This window comes from Cuculus canorus, chromosome 38 (genome assembly GCF_017976375.1).
Source record: "Cuculus canorus isolate bCucCan1 chromosome 38, bCucCan1.pri, whole genome shotgun sequence".
NCBI classification, from domain to species: Eukaryota; Metazoa; Chordata; class Aves; order Cuculiformes; family Cuculidae; genus Cuculus; species Cuculus canorus.
This window is the reverse complement of record NC_071438.1, coordinates 315,419-339,494: the sequence shown is the minus strand read 5'-3', so window position 1 is coordinate 339,494 and position 24,076 is coordinate 315,419. Positions and strand designations below refer to the sequence as shown.

The 24,076-nt window shown below is 59.7% G+C and overlaps 1 protein-coding gene across 1 annotated transcript in view; it reads left to right on the top strand.

The window, feature by feature from the left end:
• The first annotated feature begins 121 nt into the window (after positions 1–121).
• LOC128850098 (eukaryotic translation initiation factor 3 subunit C-like) overlaps positions 122–24,076 on the top strand; it is a 46,322-nt gene continuing 22,367 nt past the window's right edge. The window contains exons 1-11 of the mRNA XM_054053070.1: positions 122–171; positions 1,133–1,238; positions 2,693–2,758; positions 3,930–4,119; positions 6,235–6,360; positions 7,372–7,423; positions 11,735–11,838; positions 11,933–12,057; positions 16,493–16,637; positions 18,114–18,217; positions 22,028–22,169. Of these exons, the coding sequence (XP_053909045.1) occupies positions 1,141–1,238; positions 2,693–2,758; positions 3,930–4,119; positions 6,235–6,360; positions 7,372–7,423; positions 11,735–11,838; positions 11,933–12,057; positions 16,493–16,637; positions 18,114–18,217; positions 22,028–22,169 (1,152 nt within the window). The 5' untranslated portion in view covers positions 122–171; positions 1,133–1,140. The remainder of the gene's footprint in view (positions 172–1,132; positions 1,239–2,692; positions 2,759–3,929; positions 4,120–6,234; positions 6,361–7,371; positions 7,424–11,734; positions 11,839–11,932; positions 12,058–16,492; positions 16,638–18,113; positions 18,218–22,027; positions 22,170–24,076) is intronic.

Genomic DNA, 24,076 nt, shown 5'->3' with positions numbered 1-24,076 from the left:
CCCACAGAGACCATTCGGAACGTAGGAACTACATTTCCCGTCGTCCCCCGAGCGCTTCCGGTTTCCCGTCGTGCTTTGCCCGCGCGGGGGGGAGGGAAGAGGCTGTGGACGGAAGCGCCGCGCGCGGTGACGTCACTTCCGGCCTCATCCGCCATTACGATCGCGGCTTCGGTGAGGGCCGCGTGGGGGGGGGAGGGGCGGGAATCTATGGGGCAGAGAGGGATCTGTGGGGCGGAGAGGGAATCTGTGGGGCGGAGAGGGATCTGTGGGGCGGAGAGAGGGATCTGTGGGGCGGAGAGAGGGATCTGTGGGGCGGAGAGAGGGATCTTTGGGGCAGGGAGAGGGATCTGTGGGGCGGAGAGGGATCTGTGGGGCGGAGAGGGGGAATCTGTGGGGCGGAGAGGGGATCTGTGGGGCGGAGAGGGGGATCTGTGGGGCGGAGAGGGATCTGTGGGGCGGAGAGGGATCTGTGGGGCGGAGAGGGATCTGTGGGGCGGAGAGGGGGATCTGTGGGGCGGAGAGGGATCTGTGGGGCGGAGAGAGATCTGTGGGGCAGAGAGGGGGATCTGTGGGGCAGAGAGGGATCTGTGGGGCGGAGAGAGGGATCTGTGGGGCGGAGAGGGGATCTGTGGGGCGGAGAGGGGATCTGTGGGGCGGAGAGGGATCTGTGGGGCGGAGAGGGATCTGTGGGGCGGAGAGGAGGATCTGTGGGGCAGAGGGGCAGAGAGAGAGATCTATGGGGCAGGGCGGCTTTTCTGTGGGGCAGAGAGGGGGATCTGTGGGGCAGAGAGGGGGTCTGTGGGGCAGGGAGAGGGATCTGGGGCAGAGAGAGGGATCTATGGGGCAGAGAGGGGGATCTGTGGGGCAGAGAGGGGGATCTATAGGGCAGGACGGCTTTTCTGTGGGGCAGAGAGGGATCTATGGGGCTGAGAGAGGGATCTGTGGGGCAGAGAGAGGGATCTGTGGAGCACGTCGGCTTTTCTGTGGGGCAGATAGGGGATCTATGGGGCAGAGAGAGGGATCTATGGGACCAGGTCGGCTTTTCTGTGGGGCAGAGAGGGGATCTATGGGGCAGAGAGGGATCTATGGGGCAGAGCGCCCCCCGCTATGGGTCTGCCCCACATCTCTCCAGGTCCCATCATGTCGCGGTTCTTCACCACCGGATCCGACAGCGAAACCGAGTCTTCGGCTTCCGGAGATGAACCCACCCCGAAACCCACGGGAGGCGCCTACGGCAAGTGTGTGGGGCAGCTATGGGGCAGGGAGCTGTGGGGCAGCCTGTGGGGCAGCCGTGGGGCAGCTATGGGGCGCTATGGGGCAGTTATGGGGCGCTATGGGGCAGTTATGGGGCAGAGAGCGGGATGGATCGATGGGAAAGAGCTGTGGGATGAGGTTATGGGGTGGGTTTGAGGCGCTGTGGGGCAGCTATGGGGCAGGGAGCTATGGGGCAGCTATGGGGCAGCTGTGGGGCAGTTATGGGGCAGCTGTAGGGCAGTTATGGGGCGCTATGGGGCAGTTATGGGGCAGAGAAGGGGATGGATTGGATGGGAAAGAGCTGTAGGATGAGGTTATGGGGCGGCTTTGAGGCGCTGTGGGGCAGCTATGGGGCAGGCAGCTATGGGGCAGGGTGTGGGGCAGCTATGGGGCAGTTGTGGGGCTCTATGGGGCGCTATGGGGCAGTTATGGGGCGCTATGGGGCAGTTATGGGGCAGAGAATGGGATGGATCGATGGGAAACAGCTGTAGGATGAGGTTATGGGGCGGCTTTGAGGCGCTGTGGGGCAGCTATGGGGCAGGGAGCTATGGGGCAGGATGTGGGGCAGCTATGGGGCGCTATGGGGCAGTTATGGGGCAGTTATGGGGCAGAGAAGGGGATGGATTGGATGGGAAAGAGCTGTGGGATGAGGTTATGGGGCGGCTTTGAGGCACTGTGGGGCAGCTATGGGGCAGGGAGCTATGGGGCAGGGTGTGGGGCAGCTATGGGGCGCTATGGGGCAGCTATGGGGCAGTTATGGGGCAGAGAGCGGGATGGATCGGATGGGAAAGAGCTGTAGGATGAGGTTATGGGGCGGCTTTGAGGCGCTGTGGGGCAGCTATGGGGCAGGGAGCTATGGGGCAGGATGTGGGGCAGCTATGGGGCAGCTGTAGGGCACTTATGGGGCGCTGTGGGGCACTTATGGGGCACTATGGGGCAGTTATGGGGCAGAGAGCGGGATGGATTGGATGGGAAAGAGCTGTAGGGTGAGGTTATGGGGTGGGTTTGAGGCGCTGTGGGGCAGCTATGGGGCAGGGAGCTATGGGGCAGGGTGTGGGGCAGCTATGGGGCAGCTATGGGGCAGAGAAGGGGATGGATCGATGGGAAAGAGCTGTAGGATGAGGTTATGGGGTGGGTTTGAGGCGCTGTGGGGCAGCTATGGGGCAGGGAGCTATGGGGCAGGGTGTGGGGCAGCTATGGGGCAGTTGTAGGGCAGTTATGGGGCGCTATGGGGCAGCTATGGGGCACTATGGGGCAGTTATGGGGCAGAGAGCGGGATGGAATGGATGGGAAAGAGCTGTAGGATGAGGTTATGGGGCGGCTTTGAGGCGCTGTGGGGCAGCTGTGGGGCAGGGATCTATGGGGCAGGATGTGGGGCAGTTCTGGGGCGCTATGGGGCGGCGCTATGGGGCTGCCCCACACTTTTTCTCCCCCCCAGGCCGCTGCTGCTCAGCGAGGATGAGGAGGACACCAAACGCGTGGTGCGAAGCGCTCGCGACAAGCGGTATGTGGGGCGCTATGGGGCAGCCGTGGGGCGCGCTATGGGGCAGAAGGGGTCGCTATGGGGCAGAAGGAGTCGCTATGGGTCGCTGTGGGGCAGGAGGGGGTCGCTATGGGTCGCTATGGGGCAGAAAGGAGCCACTTTGTGCTGATGCCGCTCTCTGGGTTGAGCCGCGCTGCGTCTCTATGGGTCGCTATGGGGCAGCCGTGGGTCACGCCATGGGGCAGAAGTGCTTCTGTGGGTCTCTGTGGGTCTCTATGGGTCACTGTGGGCCGCTATGGGGCAGAAGGAGATCGCTATGGGTCGCTATGGGTCAGAAAGGAGCCGCTTTGTGCTGACGCCGCTCTCTGTGTTGAGCCGCTCCGCATCTCTCTGTGTCGCTATGGGGCAGCCGTGGGTCGCGCTATGGGGCAGAAGTGCTTCTATGGAGTTCTGTGGGGCAGAAGGGGTCGCATTGGGGCAGGAGGGGGTCGCTATGGGTCGCTATGGGGCAGAAAAGAGCAGCTTTGTGCTGATGCCGCTCTCTGTGTTGAGCCGCTCCGCATCTCTCTGTGTCGCTATGGGGCAGCCGTGGGGCACGCTATGGGGCAGAAGTGGTTCTATGGGGTTCTATGGGTCGCTATGGGTTGCTATGGGGCAGGAGGGGGTCGCTATGGGTTGCTATGGGGCAGAAAAGAGCAGCTTTGTGCTGATGCCGCTCTTTGTGTTGAGCTGTTTTGTGTCTCTCTGTGTCGCTATGGGGCAGCCGTGGGCCGCGCTATGGGGCAGAAGTGGTTCTATGGGGTTCTATGGGTCTCTATGGGTCGCTATGGGGCAGGAGGGGGTCGCTATGGGTCGCTATGGGTCAGAAAGCAGCCGCTTTCTGCTGACGCCACTCTGTGTTGAGCCGCTCCGCATCTCTCTGTGTCGCTATGGGGCAGCCGTGGGTTGCGCTATGGGGCAGAAGGGTTTCTATGGGTCGCTATGGGGCAGAAGGGGTCGCTATGGGTCGCTATGGGGCAGGAATGGATCACTATGGGTCAGAAAGCAGCCGCTTTCTGCTGACGCTGCTCTGCGTTGAGCCGCTCCGCGTCTCTCTGTGTCGCTATGGGGCAGCCGTGGGCCGCGCTATGGGGCAGAAAGCGGCGCTATGGGGCGGTCGCGACCTCCCTCTCCCTTTCCTTTTCCTCCGCAGCTTCGAGGAACTGACGAACCTCATCCGGACCATCCGGAATGCCATGAAGATCCGCGACGTCACGCGGTGCCTCGAGGAGTGGGAGGCGCTGGGCCGCGCCTACGCCAAAGCCCGCGGCGTCCTCGACCGCGACGGCGCCCCACGGTGCTACATCCGCATCCTCGCCGACCTCGAGGACTACCTCAACGAGGTGTGGGGCGCTATGGGGCGGCTGTGGGGCTCTATGGGTCTCTATGGGTCTCTGTGGGTCTCTATGGGGTCTCTATGGGGTCTCTGTGGGTCTCTATGGGGTCTCTATGGGTCTCTATGGGGTCTCTATGGGGTCTCTATGGGGTCTCTATGGGGTCTCTGTGGGTCTCTGTGGGTCTCTGTGGGTCTCTATGGGGTCTCTATGGGGTCTCTGTGGGTCTCTATGGGGTCTCTATGGGGTCTCTATGGGTCTCTTTGGGTCTCTATGGGTCTCTATGGGTCTCTATGGGGTCTCTGTGGGTCTCTATGGGGTCTCTGTGGGTCTCTGTGGGTCTCTGTGGGTCTCTATGGGTCTCTATGGGGTCTCTGTGGGTCTCTATGGGTCTCTATGGGGTCTCTATGGGTCTCTGTGGGGTCTCTGTGGGTCTCTGTGGGTCTTTATGGGGTCTCTATGGGTCTCTATGGGTCTTTATGGGGTCTCTATGGGTCTCTATGGGTCTCTGTGGGTCTCTGTGGGTCTCTATGGGGTCTCTATGGGGTCTCTATGGGGTCTCTGTGGGTCTCTATGGGGTCTCTATGGGTCTCTATGGGTCTCTATGGGGTCTCTATGGGGTCTCTATGGGGTCTCTATGGGTCTCTGTGGGTCTCTATGGGTCTTTATGGGGTCTCTATGGGGTCTCTGTGGGTCTCTATGGGTCTCTATGGGGTCTCTATGGGTCTCTATGGGTCTCTATGGGGTCTCTATGGGTCTCTATGGGTCTCTATGGGGTCTCTATGAGGTCTCTATGGGTCTCTGTGGGTCTCTGTGGGTCTTTATGGGGTCTCTATAGGGTCTCTGTGGGTCTCTATGGGTCTCTATGGGGTCTCTATGGGGTCTCTGTGGGTCTCTATGGGGTCTCTATGGGTCTCTATGGGTCTCTATGGGGTCTCTATGGGGTCTCTGTGGGTCTCTATGGGTCTCTATGGGGTCTCTATGGGTCTCTGTGGGTCTCTATGGGTCTTTATGGGGTCTCTATGGGTCTCTATGGGGTCTCTATGGGTCTCTGTGGGGTCTCTGTGGGTCTTTATGGGGTCTCTATGGGGTCTCTATGGGGTCTCTATGGGGTCTCTATGGGGTCTCTATGGGTCTCTGTGGGGTCTCTGTGGGTCTCTGTGGGTCTTTATGGGGTCTCTATGGGTCTCTGTGGGGTCTCTATGGGGTCTCTATGGGTCTCTATGGGTCTCTATGGGGTCTCTATGGGGTCTCTATGGGTCTCTATGGGGTCTCTGTGGGTCTCTATGGGGTCTCTGTGGGTCTCTGTGGGTCTCTGTGGGTCTCTATGGGGTCTCTATGGGTCTCTATGGGGTCTCTATGGGTCTCTATGGGTCTCTATGGGGTCTCTGTGGGTCTCTATGGGGTCTCTGTGGGTCTCTGTGGGTCTCTGTGGGTCTCTGTGGGTCTCTATGGGGTCTCTGTGGGTCTCTGTGGGTCTCTATGGGTCTCTATGGGTCTCTGTGGGGTCTCTGTGGGGTCTCTGTGGGTCTCTGTGGGGTCTCTATGGGTCTCTATGGGTCTCTATGGGGTCTCTATGGGTCTCTATGGGTCTCTGTGGGGTCTCTGTGGGTCTCTATGGGGTCTCTGTGGGTCTCTGTGGGTCTCTGTGGGTCTCTGTGGGTCTCTATGGGGTCTCTGTGGGTCTCTGTGGGTCTCTATGGGTCTCTATGGGTCTCTGTGGGGTCTCTGTGGGGTCTCTGTGGGTCTCTATGGGGTCTCTATGGGTCTCTATGGGTCTCTATGGGGTCTCTATGGGTCTCTATGGGGTCTCTGTGGGTCTCTGTGGGGTCTCTATGGGTCTCTATGGGTCCCTGTGGGTCCCTATGGGGTCCCTATGGGGTCTCTATGGGGTCTCTATGGGTGTCTATGGGGTCTCTATGGGTCGTTCTATGGTTTGTCTGTGGTTTTGTCTATGGTTTCTCTATAGTCTCGGTGGTCTCTTGGTGGGTCTCTATGGTTTGTCTATGGTCTCTCTATGGTTTCTTTATGGACTCTGTACGTCTCTATGGTCTCTATGGCTCTCTATGGGTCACGCTATGGGGCAGAGCCGTGGGTCAGGCCGTGGCTCTGCCCCACACGCAGCTCTGGGAGGATAAGGAGGGGAAGCGGCGGATGAGCAAACCGAGCGCTCGCGCTCTCGGGACGCTCCGACAGAAACTCCGCAAACACAACCGCGACTTCGAGGCGCAGATCGCCGCCTATCGACAGGTGCCGGGGGACGCTATGGGGCGCTATGGGGCAGGACGGGGGTGTGCAGTGGGTATAGGGGGTGCTATGGGGCAGGACGGGGGTGTGGAGTGGGTATAGGGGGTGCTATGGGGCAGGAGGGGGGGTTTGGGGGCGCTATGGGGCAGTTTGGGGGCACTATGGGGCAGTTTGGGGGCGCTATGGGGCACGAAGGGGGCATTTGGGGGCACTGTGGGGTGGTTTGGGGGCGCTATGGGGCAGTCTGGGGGCGCTATGGGGCAGGAGGGGGGCTGTGGAGGGGCATAGGGGGCGCTATGGGGCAGGAGAGGGGGTTTGGGGGCACTATGGGGCAGTTTGGGGGCGCTATGGGGCACGAAGGGGGCATTTGGGGGCACTGTGGGGTGGTTTGGGGGCGCTATGGGGCAGTCTGGGGGCGCTATGGGGCAGGAAGGGGGGTTTGGGGGCGCTATGGGGCAGTTGTGGGGCACTATGGGGCAGGAGGGGGGCTGTGGAGGGGCATAGGGGGCGCTATGGGGCAGGAGAGGGGGTTTGGGGGCACTATGGGGCGGTTTGGGGGCGCTATGGGGCAGTTGTGGGGCGCTATGGGGCAGGAGGGGGGTGGTGGAGTGGGTATAGGGGGCGCTATGGGGCAGGAGAGGGGGTTTGGGGGCACTATGGGGCGGTTTGGGGGCGCTATGGGGCAGGAGGGGGGCGCTATGGGGCAGGAAGGGGGGATTTGGGGGCACTGTGGGGCAGTTGTGGGGCGCTATGGGGCAGGAGGGGGGATTTGGGGGCACTGTGGGGCAGGAGAAGGGCGCTATGGGGCAGAGGGGGCGCTATGGGGCAGGAAGGGGGGATTTGGGGGCGCTGTGGGGCAGTTGGGGGGCGCTATGGGGCACTTTGAGGGTGCTATGGGGCAGTTGGGGGTCCCTGTGGGGCAGTTGGGGGGCGCTATGGGTCACTTGGGGGGCGCTATGGGGCAGTTGGGGGGCGCTATGGGGCAGAAGTGCCCCATAGATTTCTGCCCCACAGAACCCGGAGCAGTCGGATGAGGATGAGGAGAAGAAGAGCGGAGACTCTGAAGGTGGGGATCTATGGGGCAGAATCTATGGGGCAGAGCCCTATGGGTCAGGAATCTATGGGGCAGAGCACTGTGGGTCAATCTATGGGGCAGAAATCTATGGGGCAGAGATGTGTGGGGCAGCGTTTGCCTCTCAGGGCTCTCTCTGAGCATCTCTTGAGCTCTGTGGGGCGAAATCTATGGGTCAGGAATCTATGGGGTGGGGATCTATGGGTCAGGATCTATGGGGCAGAGCCCTGTGGGTCCGAATCTATGGGTCAGAGCTCTGTGGGTCAATCTATGGGGCAGAAATCTATGGGGCAGAGGCGATAAACACCATCTCAGGGCTCTCTCTGAGCATCTCTTGAGCTCTGTGGGGCGAAATCTATGGGTCAGGGATCTATGGGGCAGGAATCTATGGGTCAGAATCTATGGGGCAGAGCCCTGTGGGTCAGAATGTGTGGGTCGGAGCTCAGTGGGTCAATCTATGGGGCAGAAATCTATGGGGCAGAGACGAGAAACACCATCTGAGGGCTCTCTCTGAGCATCTCTTGAGCTCTATGGGGCGAAATCTATGGGTCAGGAATCTATGGGGTGGGAATCTATGGGGCAGAATCTATGGGGCAGAGCCCTGTGGGTCAGAATGTGTGGGTCAGAGCTCTGTGGGTCAATCTATGGGGCAGAAATCTATGGGGCAGAGGCGATAAACACCATCTCAGGGCTCTCTCTGAGCATCTCTTGAGCTCTGTGGGGCGAAATCTATGGGTCAGGGATCTATGGGGCGGGAATCTATGGGTCAGAATCTATGGGGCAGAGCCCTGTGGGTCAGAATGTGTGGGTCGGAGCTCAGTGGGTCAATCTATGGGGCAGAAATCTATGGGGCAGAGAGGTGAAACACCATCTCAGGGCTCTCTCTGAGCATCTCTTGAGCTCTGTGGGGGGGAATCTATGGGTCAGGGATCTATGGGGCGGGAATCTATGGGTCAGGATCTATGGGGCAGAGTCCTATGGGTCAGAATGTGTGGGTCAGAGCTGTGTAGGTCAATCTATGGGGCAGAAATCTATGGGGCAGAGACGAGAAACACCATCTCAGGGCTCTCTCTGAGCATCTCTTGAGCTCTGTGGGGCGAAATCTATGGGTCAGGAATCTATGGGGCGGGGATCTATGGGTCAGGATCTATGGGGCAGAGCTCTATGGGTCAATCTATGGGGCAGAAATCTATGGGGCAGAGAGACAAACACCATCTCAGGGCTCTCTCTGAGCATCTCTTGAGCTCTGTGGGGCGAAATCTATGGGTCAGGAATCTATGGGGCGGGAATCTATGGGTCAGGATCTATGGGGCAGAGCCCTGTGGGTCCGAATGTGTGGGTCAGAGCCCTGTGGGTCAATCTATGGGGCAGAAATCTATGGGGCAGAGATGAGAAACACCATCTCAGGGCTCTCTCTGAGCATCTCTTGAGCTCTGTGGGGCGGAATCTATGGGTCAGGGATCTATGGGGCGGGAATCTATGGGTCAGGATCTATGGGTCAGGGATCTATGGGGCAGAATCTATGGGTCAGAGCTCTGTGGGTCAATCTATGGGGCAGAAATCTATGGGGCAGAGACGAGAAACGCCATCTCAGGGCTCTCTCTGAGCATCTCTTGAGCTCTGTGGGGCGAAATCTATGGGTCAGGGATCTATGGGTCAGGAATCTATGGGTCAGGATCTATGGGGCAGAGTCCTGTGGGTCAGAATGTGTGGGTCAGAGCTGTGTGGGTCAATCTATGGGGCAGAAATCTATGGGGCAGAGACGAGAAACACCATCTCAGGGCTCTCTCTGAGCATCTCTTGAGCTCTGTGGGGCGAAATCTATAGGTCAGGAATCTATGGGGCAGAATCTATGGGGCAGAGTCTTATGGGTCCGAATCTATGGGTCAGAGCTCTGTGGGTCAATCTATGGGGCAGAAATCTATGGGGCAGAGACGTGAAACACCATCTCAGGGCTCTCTCTGAGCATCTCTTGAGCTCTGTGGGGCGAAATCTATGGGTCAGGGATCTATGGGGCGGGAATCTATGGGTCAGAATCTATGGGGCAGAGTCCTATGGGTCAGAATGTGTGGGTCAGAGCTCTGTGGGTCAATCTATGGGGCAGAAATCTATGGGGCAGAGACGAGAACCACCATCTCAGGGCTCTCTCTGAGCATCTCTTGAGCTCTGTGGGGCGAAATCTATGGGTCAGGAATCTATGGGGCGGGAATCTATGGGGCAGAGCCCTATGGGTCAGAATCTGTGGGTCAGACCTCTGTGGGTCAATCTATGGGGCAGAAATCTATGGGGCAGAGAGGTGAAACACCATCTCAGGGCTCTCTCTGAGCATCTCTTGAGCTCTGTGGGGCGGAATCTATGGGTCAGGAACCTATGGGGCGGGAATCTATGGGTCAGGATCTATGGGGCAGAGCCCTATGGGTCAGAATGTGTGGGTCAGAGCTCTGTGGGTCAATCTATGGGGCAGAAATCTATGGGGCAGAGGCGATAAACACCATCTCAGGGCTCTCTCTGAGCATCTCTTGAGCTCTGTGGGGCGGAATCTATGGGTCAGGGATCTATGGGGCGGGAATCTATGGGTCAGGATCTATGGGGCAGAGATCTATGGGGCAGAATCTATGGGTCAGAGCTCTGTGGGTCAATCTATGGGGCAGAAATCTATGGGGCAGAGGCGATAAACACCATCTCAGGGCTCTCTCTGAGCATCTCTTGAGCTCTGTGGGGCGAAATCTATGGGTCAGGGATCTATGGGGCGGGAATCTATGGGTCAGGATCTATGGGGCAGAGCCCTGTGGGTCAGAATGTGTGGGTCAGAGCTCTGTGGGTCAATCTGTGGGGCAGAAATCTATGGGGCAGAGACGAGAAACACCATCTCAGGGCTCTCTCTGAGCATCTCTTGAGCTCTGTGGGGCGAAATCTATGGGTCAGGGATCTATGGGGCGGGAATCTATGGGTCAGGATCTATGGGGCAGAGCCCTGTGGGTGAGAATCTATGGGTCAGAGCTCTGTGGGTCAATCTATGGGGCAGAAATCTGTGGGGCAGAGAGACAAACACCATCTCAGGGCTCTCTCTGAGCATCTCTTGAGCTCTGTGGGGCGAAATCTATGGGTCAGGGATCTATGGGGTGGGGATCTATGGGTCAGGATCTATGGGGCAGAGCCCTGTGGGTCCGAATCTATGGGTCAGAGCTCTGTGGGTCAATCTATGGGGCAGAAATCTATGGGGCAGAGGCGATAAACACCATCTCAGGGCTCTCTCTGAGCATCTCTTGAGCTCTGTGGGGCGAAATCTATGGGTCAGGGATCTATGGGGCGGGAATCTATGGGTCAGAATCTATGGGGCAGAGCCCTGTGGGTCAGAATGTGTGGGTCGGAGCTCTGTGGGTCAATCTATGGGGCAGAAATCTATGGGGCAGAGACGTGAAACACCATCTCAGGGCTCTCTCTGAGCATCTCTTGAGCTCTGTGGGGCGGAATCTATGGGTCAGGAATCTATGGGGCGGGAATCTATGGGTCAGGATCTATGGGGCAGAGCCCTGTGGGTCAGAATCTGTGGGTCGGAGCTCTGTGGGTCAATCTATGGGGCAGAAATCTATGGGGCAGAGAGACAAACACCATCTCAGGGCTCTCTCTGAGCATCTCTTGAGCTCTGTGGGGCGAAATCTATGGGTCAGGAATCTATGGGGCGGGAATCTATGGGTCAGGATCTATGGGGCAGAGATCTATGGGGCAGAATCTATGGGTCAGAGCTGTGTGGGTCAATCTATGGGGCAGAAATCTATGGGGCAGAGGCGATAAACACCATCTCAGGGCTCTCTCTGAGCATCTCTTGAGCTCTGTGGGGCGAAATCTATGGGTCAGGAATCTATGGGGCGGGAATCTATGGGGCAGAATCTATGGGTCAGGGATCTATGGGGCAGAATCTATGGGTCAGAGCTCTGTGGGTCAATCTATGGGGCAGAAATCTATGGGGCAGAGACGTGAAACACCATCTCAGGGCTCTCTCTGAGCATCTCTTGAGCTCTGTGGGGCGAAATCTATGGGTCAGGGATCTATGGGGCGGGAATCTATGGGTCAGGATCTATGGGGCAGAGTCCTATGGGGCAGAATGTGTGGGTCAGAGCTCTGTGGGTCAATCTATGGGGCAGAAATCTATGGGGCAGAGAGGTGAAACACCATCTCAGGGCTCTCTCTGAGCATCTCTTGAGCTCTGTGGGGCGAAATCTATGGGTCAGGGATCTATGGGGCGGGAATCTATGGGTCAGGATCTATGGGGCAGGAATCTATGGGTCAATCTATGGGGCACAGCTTCGAGTTCGTCGGATTCGGATGAAGACGCCGACGTTTCGTCCTTCCTGAAGAAGAAGGAGAGCGGCGGCGACGCTCGCGGGCGATTCCTGAAGAAACTGGAGGTGAAATCTATGGGGCGGGAAATCTATGGGGCAGAGGAATCTATGGGGCAGGGGAATCTATGGGGCTGCCCCCTAAGTCCCTGCCCCACTGCAGGAGGAGGAAGAGGAGGAAGAAGAGTCCTCGGAGGAGGATTGGGGCTCCGACGACTCCGACACCGACTCCGAATCCGATGAGGACGACGGCAAATTCACCTCTCTCGCCTCCAAATTCCTCAAGAAGTGAGTGCCGAGACCCACAAGTGTGGGGCAGGGGGGCGGCTATGGGGCAGAGCCGCCCCCCAAGTGTGGGGCTGCCCCCTAAGTGTGGGGCTGACCCATAGGAACGGCTCTAAATGGAGGTTTTCAATGGGATAACGGAGCTTTCAGTGGGTCTGGGGGTGATTCTATGGGTCTGGAGGCGATTCTATGGGTCTGGAGGGGTTTCTATGGGGCAGAGCCGCCCCCTAAGTGTGGGTCAGGGGTGCTATGGGGCAGAGCTGCCCCCTAAGTGTGGGGCTGCCCCATAGGAACGGCTCTAAATGGAGGTTTTCAATGGGATAACGGAGCTTTCAGTGAGTCTGGGGGTGATTCTATGGGTCTGGAGGGGTTCCTATGGGTCTGGAGGGGTTTCTGTGGGGCAGAGCCGCCCCCTAAGTGTGGGTCAGGGGCGTTATGGGGCAGAGCCGCCCCCTAAGTGTGGGGCTGCCCCATAGAAATGGGTCTAAATGGAGCTTTCAGTGGGTCTGGGGGCGATTCTATGGGTCTGGAGGGGTTTCTATGGGTCTGGAGGGGTTCCTATGGGGCAGAGCCGCCCCCTAAGTGTGGGTCCGGGTCGCTATGGGGCAGAGGTGCCCCCTAAGTGTGGGGCTGCCCCATAGAAACGGTTCTAAATGGAGGTTTTCAATGGGATAACGGAGCTTTCAGTGGGTCTGGGGGCGATTCTATGGGTCTGGAGGGGTTCCTATGGGTCTGGAGGGGTTTCTGTGGGGCAGAGCCGCCCCCTAAGTGTGGGTCAGGGGCGCTATGGGGCAGAGCTGCCCCCTAAGTGTGGGGCTGCCCCATAGGAACGGCTCTAAATGAGTCTTTCAATGGGATAACGGAGCTTTCAGTGGGTCTGGGGGCGATTCTATGGGTCTGGAGGGGTTCCTATGGGGCAGAGCCGCCCCCTAAGTGTGGGTCAGGGGCGCTATGGGGCAGAGCCGCCCCCTAAGTGTGGGGCTGCCCCATAGGAACGGCTCTAAGTGGAGGGTTTCAATGGGATAATGGAGGTTTCAGTGGGTCTGGGGGTGATTCTATGGGTCTGGAGGGGTTTCTATGGGTCTGGAGGCGATTCTATGGGGCGGAGCCGCCCCCTAAGTGTGGGTCGGGGACGCTATGGGGCAGAGCCGCCCCCTAAGTGTGGGGCTGCCCCATAGAAACAGCTCTAAATGGAGGTTTTCAATGGGATAACGGAGCTTTCAGTGGGTCTGGGGGCGATTCTATGGGTCCGGAGGGGTTCCTATGGGTCTGGAGGCGATTCTATGGGGCAGAGCCGCCCCCTAAGTGTGGGTCAGGGTCGCTATGGGGCAGAGCCGCCCCCTAAGTGTGGGTCAGGGGCGCTATGGGGCAGAGCTGCCCCCTAAGTGTGGGGCTGCCCCATAGGAACGACTCTAAATGAGTCTTTCAATGGGATAACGGAGCTTTCAGTGGGTCTGGGGGCGATTCTATGGGTCTGGAGGGGTTCCTATGGGGCAGAGCCGCCCCCTAAGTGTGGGTCGGGGACGCTATGGGGCAGAGCCGCCCCCTAAGTGTGGGGCTGCCCCATAGGAACGGCTCTAAATGGAGGTTTTCAATGGGATAACGGAGCTTTCAGTGGGTCTGGGGGTGATTCTATGGGTCTGGAGGCGATTCTATGGGTCTGGAGGGGTTTCTATGGGGCAGAGCCGCCCCCTAAGTGTGGGTCGGGGTCGCTATGGGGCAGAGCTGCCCCCTAAGTGTGGGGCTGCCCCATAGGAACGGCTCTAAATGGAGGTTTTCAATGGGATAACGGAGCTTTCAGTGGGTCTGGGGGCGATTCTATGGGTCTGGAGGGGTTCCTATGGGTCTGGAGGGGTTTCTGTGGGTCTGGAGGTGATTCTGTGGGGCAGAGCCGCCCCCTAAGTGTGGGTCGGGGTCGCTATGGGGCAGAGCCGCCCCCTAAGTGTGGGGCTGCCCCATAGAAACGACTCTAAATGAGGTTTTCAATGGGATAACGGAGCTTTCAGTGGGTCTGGGGGCGATTCTATGGGTCTGGAGGGGTTCCTATGGGGCAGAGCCGCCCCCTAAGTGTGGGTCGGGAGCGCTATGGGGCAGAGCTGCCCCCTAAGTGTGGGTCAGGAGCGCTATGGGGCAGAGCCGCCCCCTAAGTGTGGGGCTGCCCCATAGAAACGACTCTAAATGGAGGCTTTCAATGGGATAACGGAGCTTTCAGTGGGTCTGGAGGGGTTCCTATGGGTCTGGAGGGGTTTCTATGGGTCTGGAGGGGTTCCTATGGGGCAGAGCCGCCCCCTAAGTGTGGGTCACGGTCGCTATGGGGCAGAGCCGCCCCCTAAGTGTGGGGCTGCCCCATAGGAACGGCTCTAAATGGAGGTTTTCAATGGGATAACGGAGCTTTCAGTGGGTCTGGGGGCGATTCTATGGGTCTGGAGGGGTTCCTATGGGTCTGGAGGGGTTTCTGTGGGGCAGAGCCGCCCCCTAAGTGTGGGTCAGGGGCGCTATGGGGCAGAGCTGCCCCCTAAGTGTGGGGCTGCCCCATAGAAACCGCTCTAAATGGAGGTTTTCAATGGGATAACGGAGCTTTCAGTGGGTCTGGGGGCGATTCTATGGGTCTGGAGAGGTTCCTATGGGGCAGAGCCGCCCCCTAAGTGTGGGTCGGGGTCGCTATGGGGCAGAGCCGCCCCCTAAGTGTGGGGCTGCCCCATAGAAATGGGTCTAAATGGAGCTTTCAGTGGGTCTGGGGGTGATTCTATGGGTCTGGAGGTGATTCTATGGGTCTGGAGGGGTTCCTATGGGGCAGAGCCGCCCCCTAAGTGTGGGTCCGGGGCGCTATGGGGCAGAGCTGCCCCCTAAGTGTGGGTCAGGGTCGCTATGGGGCAGAGCCGCCCCCTAAGTGTGGGGCTGCCCCATAGGAACGACTCTAAATGGAGCTTTCAGTGGGTCTGGGGGTGATTCTATGGGTCTGGAGGGGTTTCTGTGGGGCAGAGCCGCCCCCTAAGTGTGGGTCAGGGGCGCTATGGGGCAGAGCTGCCCCCTAAGTGTGGGGCTGCCCCATAGAAATGGGTCTAAATGGTGGTTTCAGTGGGTCTGGGGGTGATTCTATGGGTCTGGAGGGGTTTCTATGGGTCTGGAGGGGTTCCTATGGGGTAGAGCCGCCCCCTAAGTGTGGGTCGGGGTCGCTATGGGGCAGAGCTGCCCCCTAAGTGTGGGGCTGCCCCATAGAAATGGGTCTAAATGGAGCTTTCAGTGGGTCTGGGGGTGATTCTATGGGTCTGGAGGCGATTCTATGGGGCAGAGCCGCCCCCTAAGTGTGGGTCAGGGTCGCTATGGGGCAGAGCTGCCCCCTAAGTGTGGGTCGGGGTCGCTATGGGGCAGAGCTGCCCCCTAAGTGTGGGGCTGCCCCATAGGAACGGCTCTAAATGGAGGTTTTCAATGGGATAACGGAGCTTTCAGTGGGTCTGGGGGCGATTCTATGGGTCCGGAGGGGTTCCTATGGGTCTGGAGGGGTTCCTATGGGGCAGAGCCGCCCCCTAAGTGTGGGTCGGGGTCGCTATGGGGCAGAGCTGCCCCCTAAGTGTGGGGCTGCCCCATAGGAACGGCTCTAAATGGAGGTTTTCAATGGGATAATGGAGGTTTCTATGGGTCTGGGGGCGATTCTATGGGTCTGGAGGGGTTCCTATGGGGCAGAGCCGCCCCCTAAGTGTGGGTCGGGGTCGCTATGGGGCAGAGCCGCCCCCTAAGTGTGGGTCCGGGTCGCTATGGGGCAGAGCTGCCCCCTAAGTGTGGGGCTGCCCCATAGGAACGACTCTAAATGGAGGTTTTCAATGGGATAACGGAGCTTTCAGTGGGTCTGGGGGCGATTCTATGGGTCCGGAGGGGATTCTATGGGGCAGAGCCGCCCCCTAAGTGTGGGTCCGGGTCGCTATGGGGCAGAGCTGCCCCCTAAGTGTGGGGCTGCCCCATAGAAATGGCTCTAAATGGAGCTTTCAGTGGGTCTGGGGGCGATTCTATGGGTCTGGGGGCGATTCTATGGGTCTGGAGGGGTTTCTATGGGTCTGGAGGGGTTTCTATGGGGCAGAGCCGCCCCCTAAGTGTGGGTCAGGGGCGCTATGGGGCAGAGCCGCCCCCTAAGTGTGGGGCTGCCCCATAGAAATGGGTCTAAATGGAGCTTTCAGTGGGTCTGGGGGCGATTCTATGGGTCTGGAGGGGTTCCTATGGGGCAGAGCCGCCCCCTAAGTGTGGGTCCGGGTCGCTATGGGGCAGAGCTGCCCCCTAAGTGTGGGGCTGCCCCATAGGAACGGCTCTAAATGGAGGTTTTCAATGGGATAACGGAGCTTTCTATGGGTCTGGGGGCGATTCTATGGGTCTGGAGGGGATTCTATGGGTCTGGAGGCGATTCTATGGGGCAGAGCCGCCCCCTAAGTGTGGGGCTGCCCCATAGGGACGACGACAAACGCGGCGGAGAGCGGAAGCGGGAGGAGAAGGCCAAGAAGAAGATGGACCGCCGGAGCCGCCGCTTCGAGGAGGACGAAGAGGAGGGCGAGGGCGAATGGGAGAGGGTGCGCGGCGGCGTCCCCCTCGTCAAGGTCCGCTATGGGGCAGCTATGGGGCAGCTGTGGGGCGGCTATGGGGCGGCTATGGGGCAGGGAGGGGGGCAGGGGGCCGCGCGGAGGGGGTTATGGGGCGGAAAGTGGGGCTGGAAGGGAGGGATGGGGGTGTGGAGAGGGGGTTTGGGGGGCACTTATGGGGCAGAGAGTGGGGTTGGGGGGTACTTATGGGGCAGAGAGTGGGGTTAGGGGGTACTTATGGGGCAGAGAGTGGGGTTAGGGGGCAGTTATGGGGCAGAGAGTGGGGTTATGGGGTGGTTATGGGGCAGAGAGTGGGGTTAGGGGGTACTTATGGGGCAGAGAGTGGGGTTGGGGGGTACTTATGGGGCAGAGAGTGGGGTTGGGGGTACTTATGGGGCAGAGAGTGGGGTTAGGGGGTACTTATGGGGCAGAGAGTGGGGTTAGGGGGCACTTATGGGGCAGAGAGTGGGGTTAGGGGGTGGTTATGGGGCAGAGAGTGGGGTTAGGGGGCACTTATGGGGCAGAGAGTGGGGTTAGGGGGTGGTTATGGGGCAGAGAGTGGGGTTAGGGGGCACTTATGGGGCAGAGAGTGGGGTTAGGGGGTGGTTATGGGGCAGAGAGTGGGGTTAGGGGGCACTTATGGGGCAGAGAGTGGGGTTGGGGGGTACTTAGGGGGCAGAGAGTGGGGTTAGGGGGCAGTTATGGGGCAGAGAGTGGGGTTGGGGGGTACTTATGGGGCAGAGAGTGGGGTTGGGGGGTGGTTATGGGGCAGAGAGTGGGGTTGGGGGGCACTTATGGGGCAGAGAGTGGGGTTATGGGGCAGAGAGTGGGGTTAGGGGTCACTTATGGGGCAGAGAGTGGGGTTAGGGGGTGCTTATGGGGCAGAGAGTGGGGTTAGGGGTCACTTATGGGGCAGAGAGTGGGGTTAGGGGGTACTTATGGGGCAGAGAGTGAGGTTGGGGGGCACTTATGGGGCAGAGAGTGGGTCTGGGGGTCACTTATGGGGCAGAGAGTGGGGTTAGGGGGCACTTATGGGGCAGAGAGTGGTGCTGAGGGTCACTTATGGGGCAGAGAGTGGGGCTGAGGGTCACTTATGGGGCAGAGAGTGGGGCTGAGGGTCACTTATGGGGCAGAGAGTAGGGTTGGGGGCACTTATGGGGCAGAGAGTGGGGTTATGGGGTGGTTATGGGGCAGAGAGTGGGGTTAGGGGGCGGTTATGGGGCAGAGAGTGAGTCTGGGGGTCACTTATGGGGCAGAGAGCGGTGCTGAGGGTCACTTGTGGGTCAGGCGCTATGGGGCAGCCCCACATTTCCCTTTCTATGGGGCAGCAGAAGCCGTCGTTCTTCCCTAAGACGTGAAGTTATGGGGCTGAAAGCGCCTTTTGGGTCACTTATGGGGCGCGCTGTGGGGCAGGCGCTGTGGGGCAGGCCCCGGTGGGTCCGGCCGTGGGTCGCGCTATGGGGCAGCCCCACATTTCCCCTTTCTATGGGGCAGGAGAAGCCCAAGATGTTCGCCAAAGGCACTGAGATCACTCCGGCGGTGGTGGTCAAAAAGCTCAACGAAATCCTCCAGGCGAGGGGCAAAAAGGGCACCGATCGGTATGTGGGGCAGCTATGGGGCAGGGGAGGCCGCTATGGGGCAGGGGAGGCCGCTATGGGGCAGAGGAGCCGCTGTGGGGCAGCGCTATGGGGCAGAACTCAATGTCTTCGCAGAGCAGAAGAGGTGGAGCTGCTCCTCTCGGGGGGATGTGGGGCAGATGTGGGGCAGCTATGGGGCAGGGGAGGCCGCTATGGGGCAGAAGGAGCCGCTATGGGGCAGGGGAGGCCGCTATGGGGCAGGGGAGGCCGCTATGGGGCAGAGGAGCCGCTATGGGGCTGCGCTATGGGGCAGAACTCAATGTCTTCACAGAGCAGAAGAGGTGGAGCTGCTCCTCTCGGGGGGATGTGGGGCAGATGTGGGGCAGCTATGGGGCAGGGCAGGTCGCTGTGGGGCAGGGGAGGCCGCTATGGGGCAGAGGAGCCGCTATGGGGCAGCGCTATGGGGCAGAGGAGCCGCTATGGGGCAGCGCTATGGGGCAGAACTCAATGTCTTCGCAGAGCAGAAGAGGTGGAACTGCTCCTCTCGGGGCGATGTGGGGCAGCTATGGGGCAGCTGTGGGGCAGGGGAGGCCGCTATGGGGCAGGGGAGGCCGCCATGGGGCAGAAGAAGCCGCCATGGGGCAGAGGAGCCGCTATGGGGCAGAGGAGCCGCTATGGGGCAGCGCTATGGGGCAGAACTCAATGTCTTCGCAGAGCTGAAGAGGTGGAACTGCTCCTCTCGGGGGGATGTGGGGCAGATGTGGGGCAGCTGTGGGTCAGAGGAGGCCGCTATGGGGCAGAGGAGGCCGCTATGGGGCAGAGGAGCTGCTATGGGGCAGAACTCAATGTCTTCACAGAGCTGAAGAGGTGGAGCTGCTCCTCTCGGGGGGATGTGGGGCAGATGTGGGGCCGCTATGGGGCAGAGGAGGCTGCTATGGGGTAGAGGAGTCGCTATGGGGCAGAGGAGGCCGCTATGGGGCAGGGGAGCCGCTATGGGGCAGAACTCAATGTCTTCGCAGAGCTGAAGAGGTGGAACTGCTCCTCTCGGGGCGATGTGGGGCAGATGTGGGGCAGCTGTGGGTCAGAGGAGGCCGCTATGGGGCAGAGGGAGTCGCTATGGGGCAGAAGGAGTTGCTATGGGGCAGAGGAGCTGCTATGGGGCAGCGCTGTGGGGCAGAACTCAATGTCTTCGCAGAGCTGAAGAGGTGGAGCTGCTCCTCTCGGGGGGATGTGGGGCAGATGTGGGGCAGCTATGGGGCAGAGGGAGTCGCTATGGGGCAGAAGGAGTCGCTATGGGGCAGAGGAGCCGCTATGGGGCAGAGGAGCTGCTATGGGGCAGCGCTATGGGGCAGAACTCAATGTCTTCGTAGAGTAGAAGCGGTGGAGCTGCTCCTCTCGGGGGGATGTGGGGCAGATGTGGGGCAGCTATGGGGCAGGGGAGGCCGCTATGGGGTAGAGGAGGCCGCTATGGGGCAGGGGAGCCGCTATGGGGCAGCGCTGTGGGGCAGAACTCAATGTCTTCGCAGAGCAGAAGAGGTGGAGCTGCTCCTCTCGGGGGGATGTGGGGCAGATGTGGGGCAGCTGTGGGGCAGGGGAGGCCGCTGTGGGGCAGAGGAGGCCGCTATGGGGCAGAGGAGGCCGCTATGGGGCAGAGGGGCCGCTATGGGGCAGAGGAGCCGCTATGGGGCTGCGCTATGGGGCAGAACTCAATGTCTTCGCAGAGCAGAAGAGGTGGAGCTGCTCCTCTCGGGGGGATGTGGGGCAGATGTGGGGCAGCTATGGGGCAGAGGGAGTCGCTATGGGGCAGAGGAGCCGCTATGGGGCAGGGGAGGCCGCTATGGGGCAGAGGGAGCCGCTATGGGGCAGAAGGAGCTGCTATGGGTCAGAGGAGCCGCTATGGGGCAGCGCTATGGGGCAGAACTCAATGTCTTCGCAGAGCAGAAGAGGTGGAACTGCTCCTCTCGGGGGGATGTGGGGCAGCTATGGGGCAGAGGAGTTGTTATGGGGTAGACGAGGCCGCTATGGGGCAGAGGAGTCGCTATGGGGCAGGGGAGCCGCTATGGGGCAGCGCTATGGGGCAGAACTCAATGTCTTCACAGAGTTGAAGAGGTGGAGCTGCTCCTCTCGGGGGGATGTGGGGCAGCTATGGGGCAGCTGTGGGGCAGAGGAGGCCGCTATGGGGCAGAGGGAGTCGCTATGGGGCAGAAGGAGCCGCTATGGGTCAGAGGAGCCGCTATGGGGCAGCGCTATGGGGCAGAACTCAATGTCTTCACAGAGCTGAAGAGGTGGAGCTGCTCCTCTCGTGGGGATGTGGGGCAGCTATGGGGCAGCTGTGGGGCAGAGGAGGTCGCTATGGGGCAGAGGGAGTCGCTATGGGGTAGAAGGAGTCGCTATGGGGCAGTGCTGTGGGGCAGAACTCAATGTCTTCGCAGAGCTGAAGAGGTGGAGCTGCTCCTCTCGGGGGGATGTGGGGCAGATGTGGGGCAGCTATGGGGCAGGGGAGGCTGCTATGGGGCAGAAGGATCTGCTATGGGGCAGAGGACAACTTGCTGTGGGGCAGAGGAGACCGCTATGGGGCGGAAGGAGTCGCTATGGGGCAGAGGAGACCGCTATGGGGCAGAAGGAGCCGCTATGGGGCAGAGGACGACTTGCTATGGGTCAGAGGAGGCTGCTATGGGGCAGCCCTATGGGGCAGAAGGAGTTGCTATGGGTCAGAGGAGGCCGCTATGGGGCAGAAGAGGCTGCTATGGGGCAGAAGGAGCCGCTATGGGGCAATGCTGTGGGGCAGAAGGAGTCGCTATGGGGCAGAGGAGACTGCTATGGGTCAGAGGAGGCCGCTATGGGGCAGAAGGAGTTGCTATGGGTCAGAGAAGGCCGCTATGGGGCAGAAGAGGCTGCTATGGGGCAGAAGGAGCCGCTATGGGGCAGTGCTATGGGGCAGAAAGAGTTGCTATGGGTCAGAGGAGGCCGCTATGGGTCAAAGGAGGCTGCTGTGGGGCAGGAGGAGCCGCTATGGGTCAGAAGGAGCCGCTATGGGGCAGGAGGAGTTGCTGTGGGGCAGAAGGAGCCGCTATGGGGCAGTGCTATGGGGCAGAAGGAGTCGCTATGGGGCAGAGAAGGCCGCTATGGGGCAGGGGAGGCCGCTATGGGGCAGTGCTATGGGTCAGAAGGAGTCGCTATGGGTCAGAGGAGGCTGCTATGGGGTAGAAGGAGGCCGCTATAGGGCAGTGCTATGGGGCAGAAGGAGCCGCTATGGGGCAGAAGGAGCCACTATGGGGCAGTGCTATGGGGCAGAGGAGGCCGCTATGGGTCAGCAGGAGCCGCTATGGGGCAGGAGGAGTTGCTATGGGGCAGGACAAGGCTGCTATGGGTCAGAGAAGGCCGCTATGGGTCAGAAGAGGCCGCTATGGGTCAGAGGAGACCGCTATGGGTCAGAGGAGACCGCTATGGGTCAGAGAAGGCCGCTATGGGTCAGCAGGAGCCGCTATGGGGCAGTGCTATGGGTCAGCAGGACCCGCTATAGGGCAGCAGGATCCGCTATGGGTCAGAGGAGGCCGCTATGGGTCAGAGGAGGCCGCTATGGGTCAAAGCAGGCCGCTATGGGTCAGAGGCGGCCGCTATGGGTCAGTGAAGGCCGCTATGGGTCAAAGCAGGCCGCTATGGGTCAGCAGGAGCCTCTATGGGGCAGCGCTATCCACCTACCCTCTGCGTTCTATGCCCTGGCGGCGCTATGGGGCAGCCGTGGGGCACCGCTCTGCCCTCTGGGGATGGAATCTCCGGGATCCCCCGGGAGGTCCCCCTGCCCCATAGCGCTATGGGTCTGCCCCACAGGGCCGGGCAGGTGGAGCTCCTGCAGCTGTTGGTGGCGGTGGTGCAGGAGCAGAGCCTCGGAGTGCCCCTGGAGCTGAAGGTGAAGTTCAACATCGTCGCTTCGCTCTACGACTCCAGTCCCAACCTGGCGGCCTGCATGAAGGTGTGGGGCGCTATGGGGCGCTGTGGGGCGCTATGGGGCTCTATGGGTCTCTATGGGTCTCTATGGGGTCTCTATGGGGTCTCTATGGGGTCTCTATGGGTCTCTATGGGGTCTCTATGGGTCTCTATGGGTCTCTATGGGGTCTCTATGGGTCTCTATGGGGTCTCTATGGGTCTCTATGGGGTCTCTATGGGGTCTCTGTGGGTCTCTGTGGGTCTCTATGGGTCTCTATGGGGTCTCTATGGGGTCTCTATGGGTCTCTATGGGTCTCTATGGGGTTTCTATGGGGTCTCTATGGGGTCTCTATGGGGTCTCTATGGGTCTCTATGGGGTCTCTATGGGGTCTCTATGGGTCTCTATGGGTCTCTGTGGGTCTCTATGGGTCTCTGTGGGTCTCTGTGGGTCTCTATGGGGTCTCTGTGGGTCTCTATGGGGTCTCTATGGGGTCTCTATGGGTCTCTATGGGTCTCTGTGGGTCTCTATGGGGCTCTATCGGTCTCTGTGGGTCTCTATGGGTCTCTATGGGGTCTGTGGGTCTCTATGGGGTCTCTATGGGTCTCTATGGGGTCTCTGTGGGTCTCTATGGGTCTCTATGGGGTCTCTATGGGGTCTCTATGGGTCTCTATGGGTCTCTATGGGGTCTCTATGGGTCTCTATGGGTCTCTATGGGTCTCTATGGGTCTCTATGGGTCTCTGTGGGGTCTCTATGGGTCTCTATGGGGTCTCTATGGGTCTCTATGGGTCTCTATGGGGTCTCTGTGGGGTCTCTATGAGTCTCTATGGGTCTCTATGGGGTCTCTATGGGGTCTCTATGGGGTCTCTATGAGTCTCTATGGGTCTCTATGGGTCTCTATGGGGTCTCTATGGGGTCTCTATGAGTCTCTATGGGTCTCTATGGGTCTCTATGGGTCCCTGTGGGTCTCTATGGGTCTCTATGGGGTCTCTATGGGTCTCTATGGGTCTCTATGGGTCTCTGTGGGTCTCTATGGGGTCTCTATGGGGTCTCTGTGGGGTCTCTGTGGGTCTCTATGGGTCTCTGTGGGTCTCTATGGGGTCTCTATGGGGTCTCTGTGGGTCTCTATGGGGTCTCTATGGGTCTCTATGGGTCTCTATGGGTCTCTATGGGTCTCTATGGGGTCTCTATGGGGTCTCTGTGGGTCTCTATGGGGTCTCTATGGGTCTCTATGGGGTCTCTATGGGGTCTCTATGGGGTCTCTGTGGGGTCTCTATGGGTCTCTATGGGGTCTCTATGGGTCTCTATGGGTCTCTATGGGGTCTCTATGGGTCTCTGTGGGGTCTCTATGGGTCTCTATGGGTCTCTGTGGGTCTCTATGGGGTCTCTATGGGGTCTCTATGGGTCTCTATGGGGTCTCTATGGGGTCTCTATGGGTCTCTGTGGGTCTCTATGGGGTCTCTATGGGTCTCTATGGGTCTCTATGGGTCTCTATGGGTCTCTATGGGGTCTCTATGGGTCTCTATGGGTCTCTATGGGGTCTCTGTGGGTCTCTGTGGGTCTCTATGGGGTCTCTATGGGGTCTCTATGGGTCTCTATGGGGTCTCTGTGGGTCTCTATGGGTCTCTATGGGGTCTCTGTGGGTCTCTATGGGTCTCTATGGGGTCTCTATGGGGTCTCTATGGGTCTCTGTGGGTCTCTATGGGGTCTCTATGGGGTCTCTATGGGTCTCTATGGGTCTCTATGGGTCTCTGTGGGTCTCTATGGGTCTCTATGGGGTCTCTATGGGGTCTCTGTGGGTCTCTATGGGTCTCTATGGGTCTCTATGGGGTCTCTATGGGGTCTCTGTGGGTCTCTATGGGTCTCTATGGGGTCTCTATGGGGTCTCTGTGGGTCTCTATGGGTTTCTATGGGTCCCTATGGGTCCCTATGGGTCCCTATGGGTCGCAGTGGG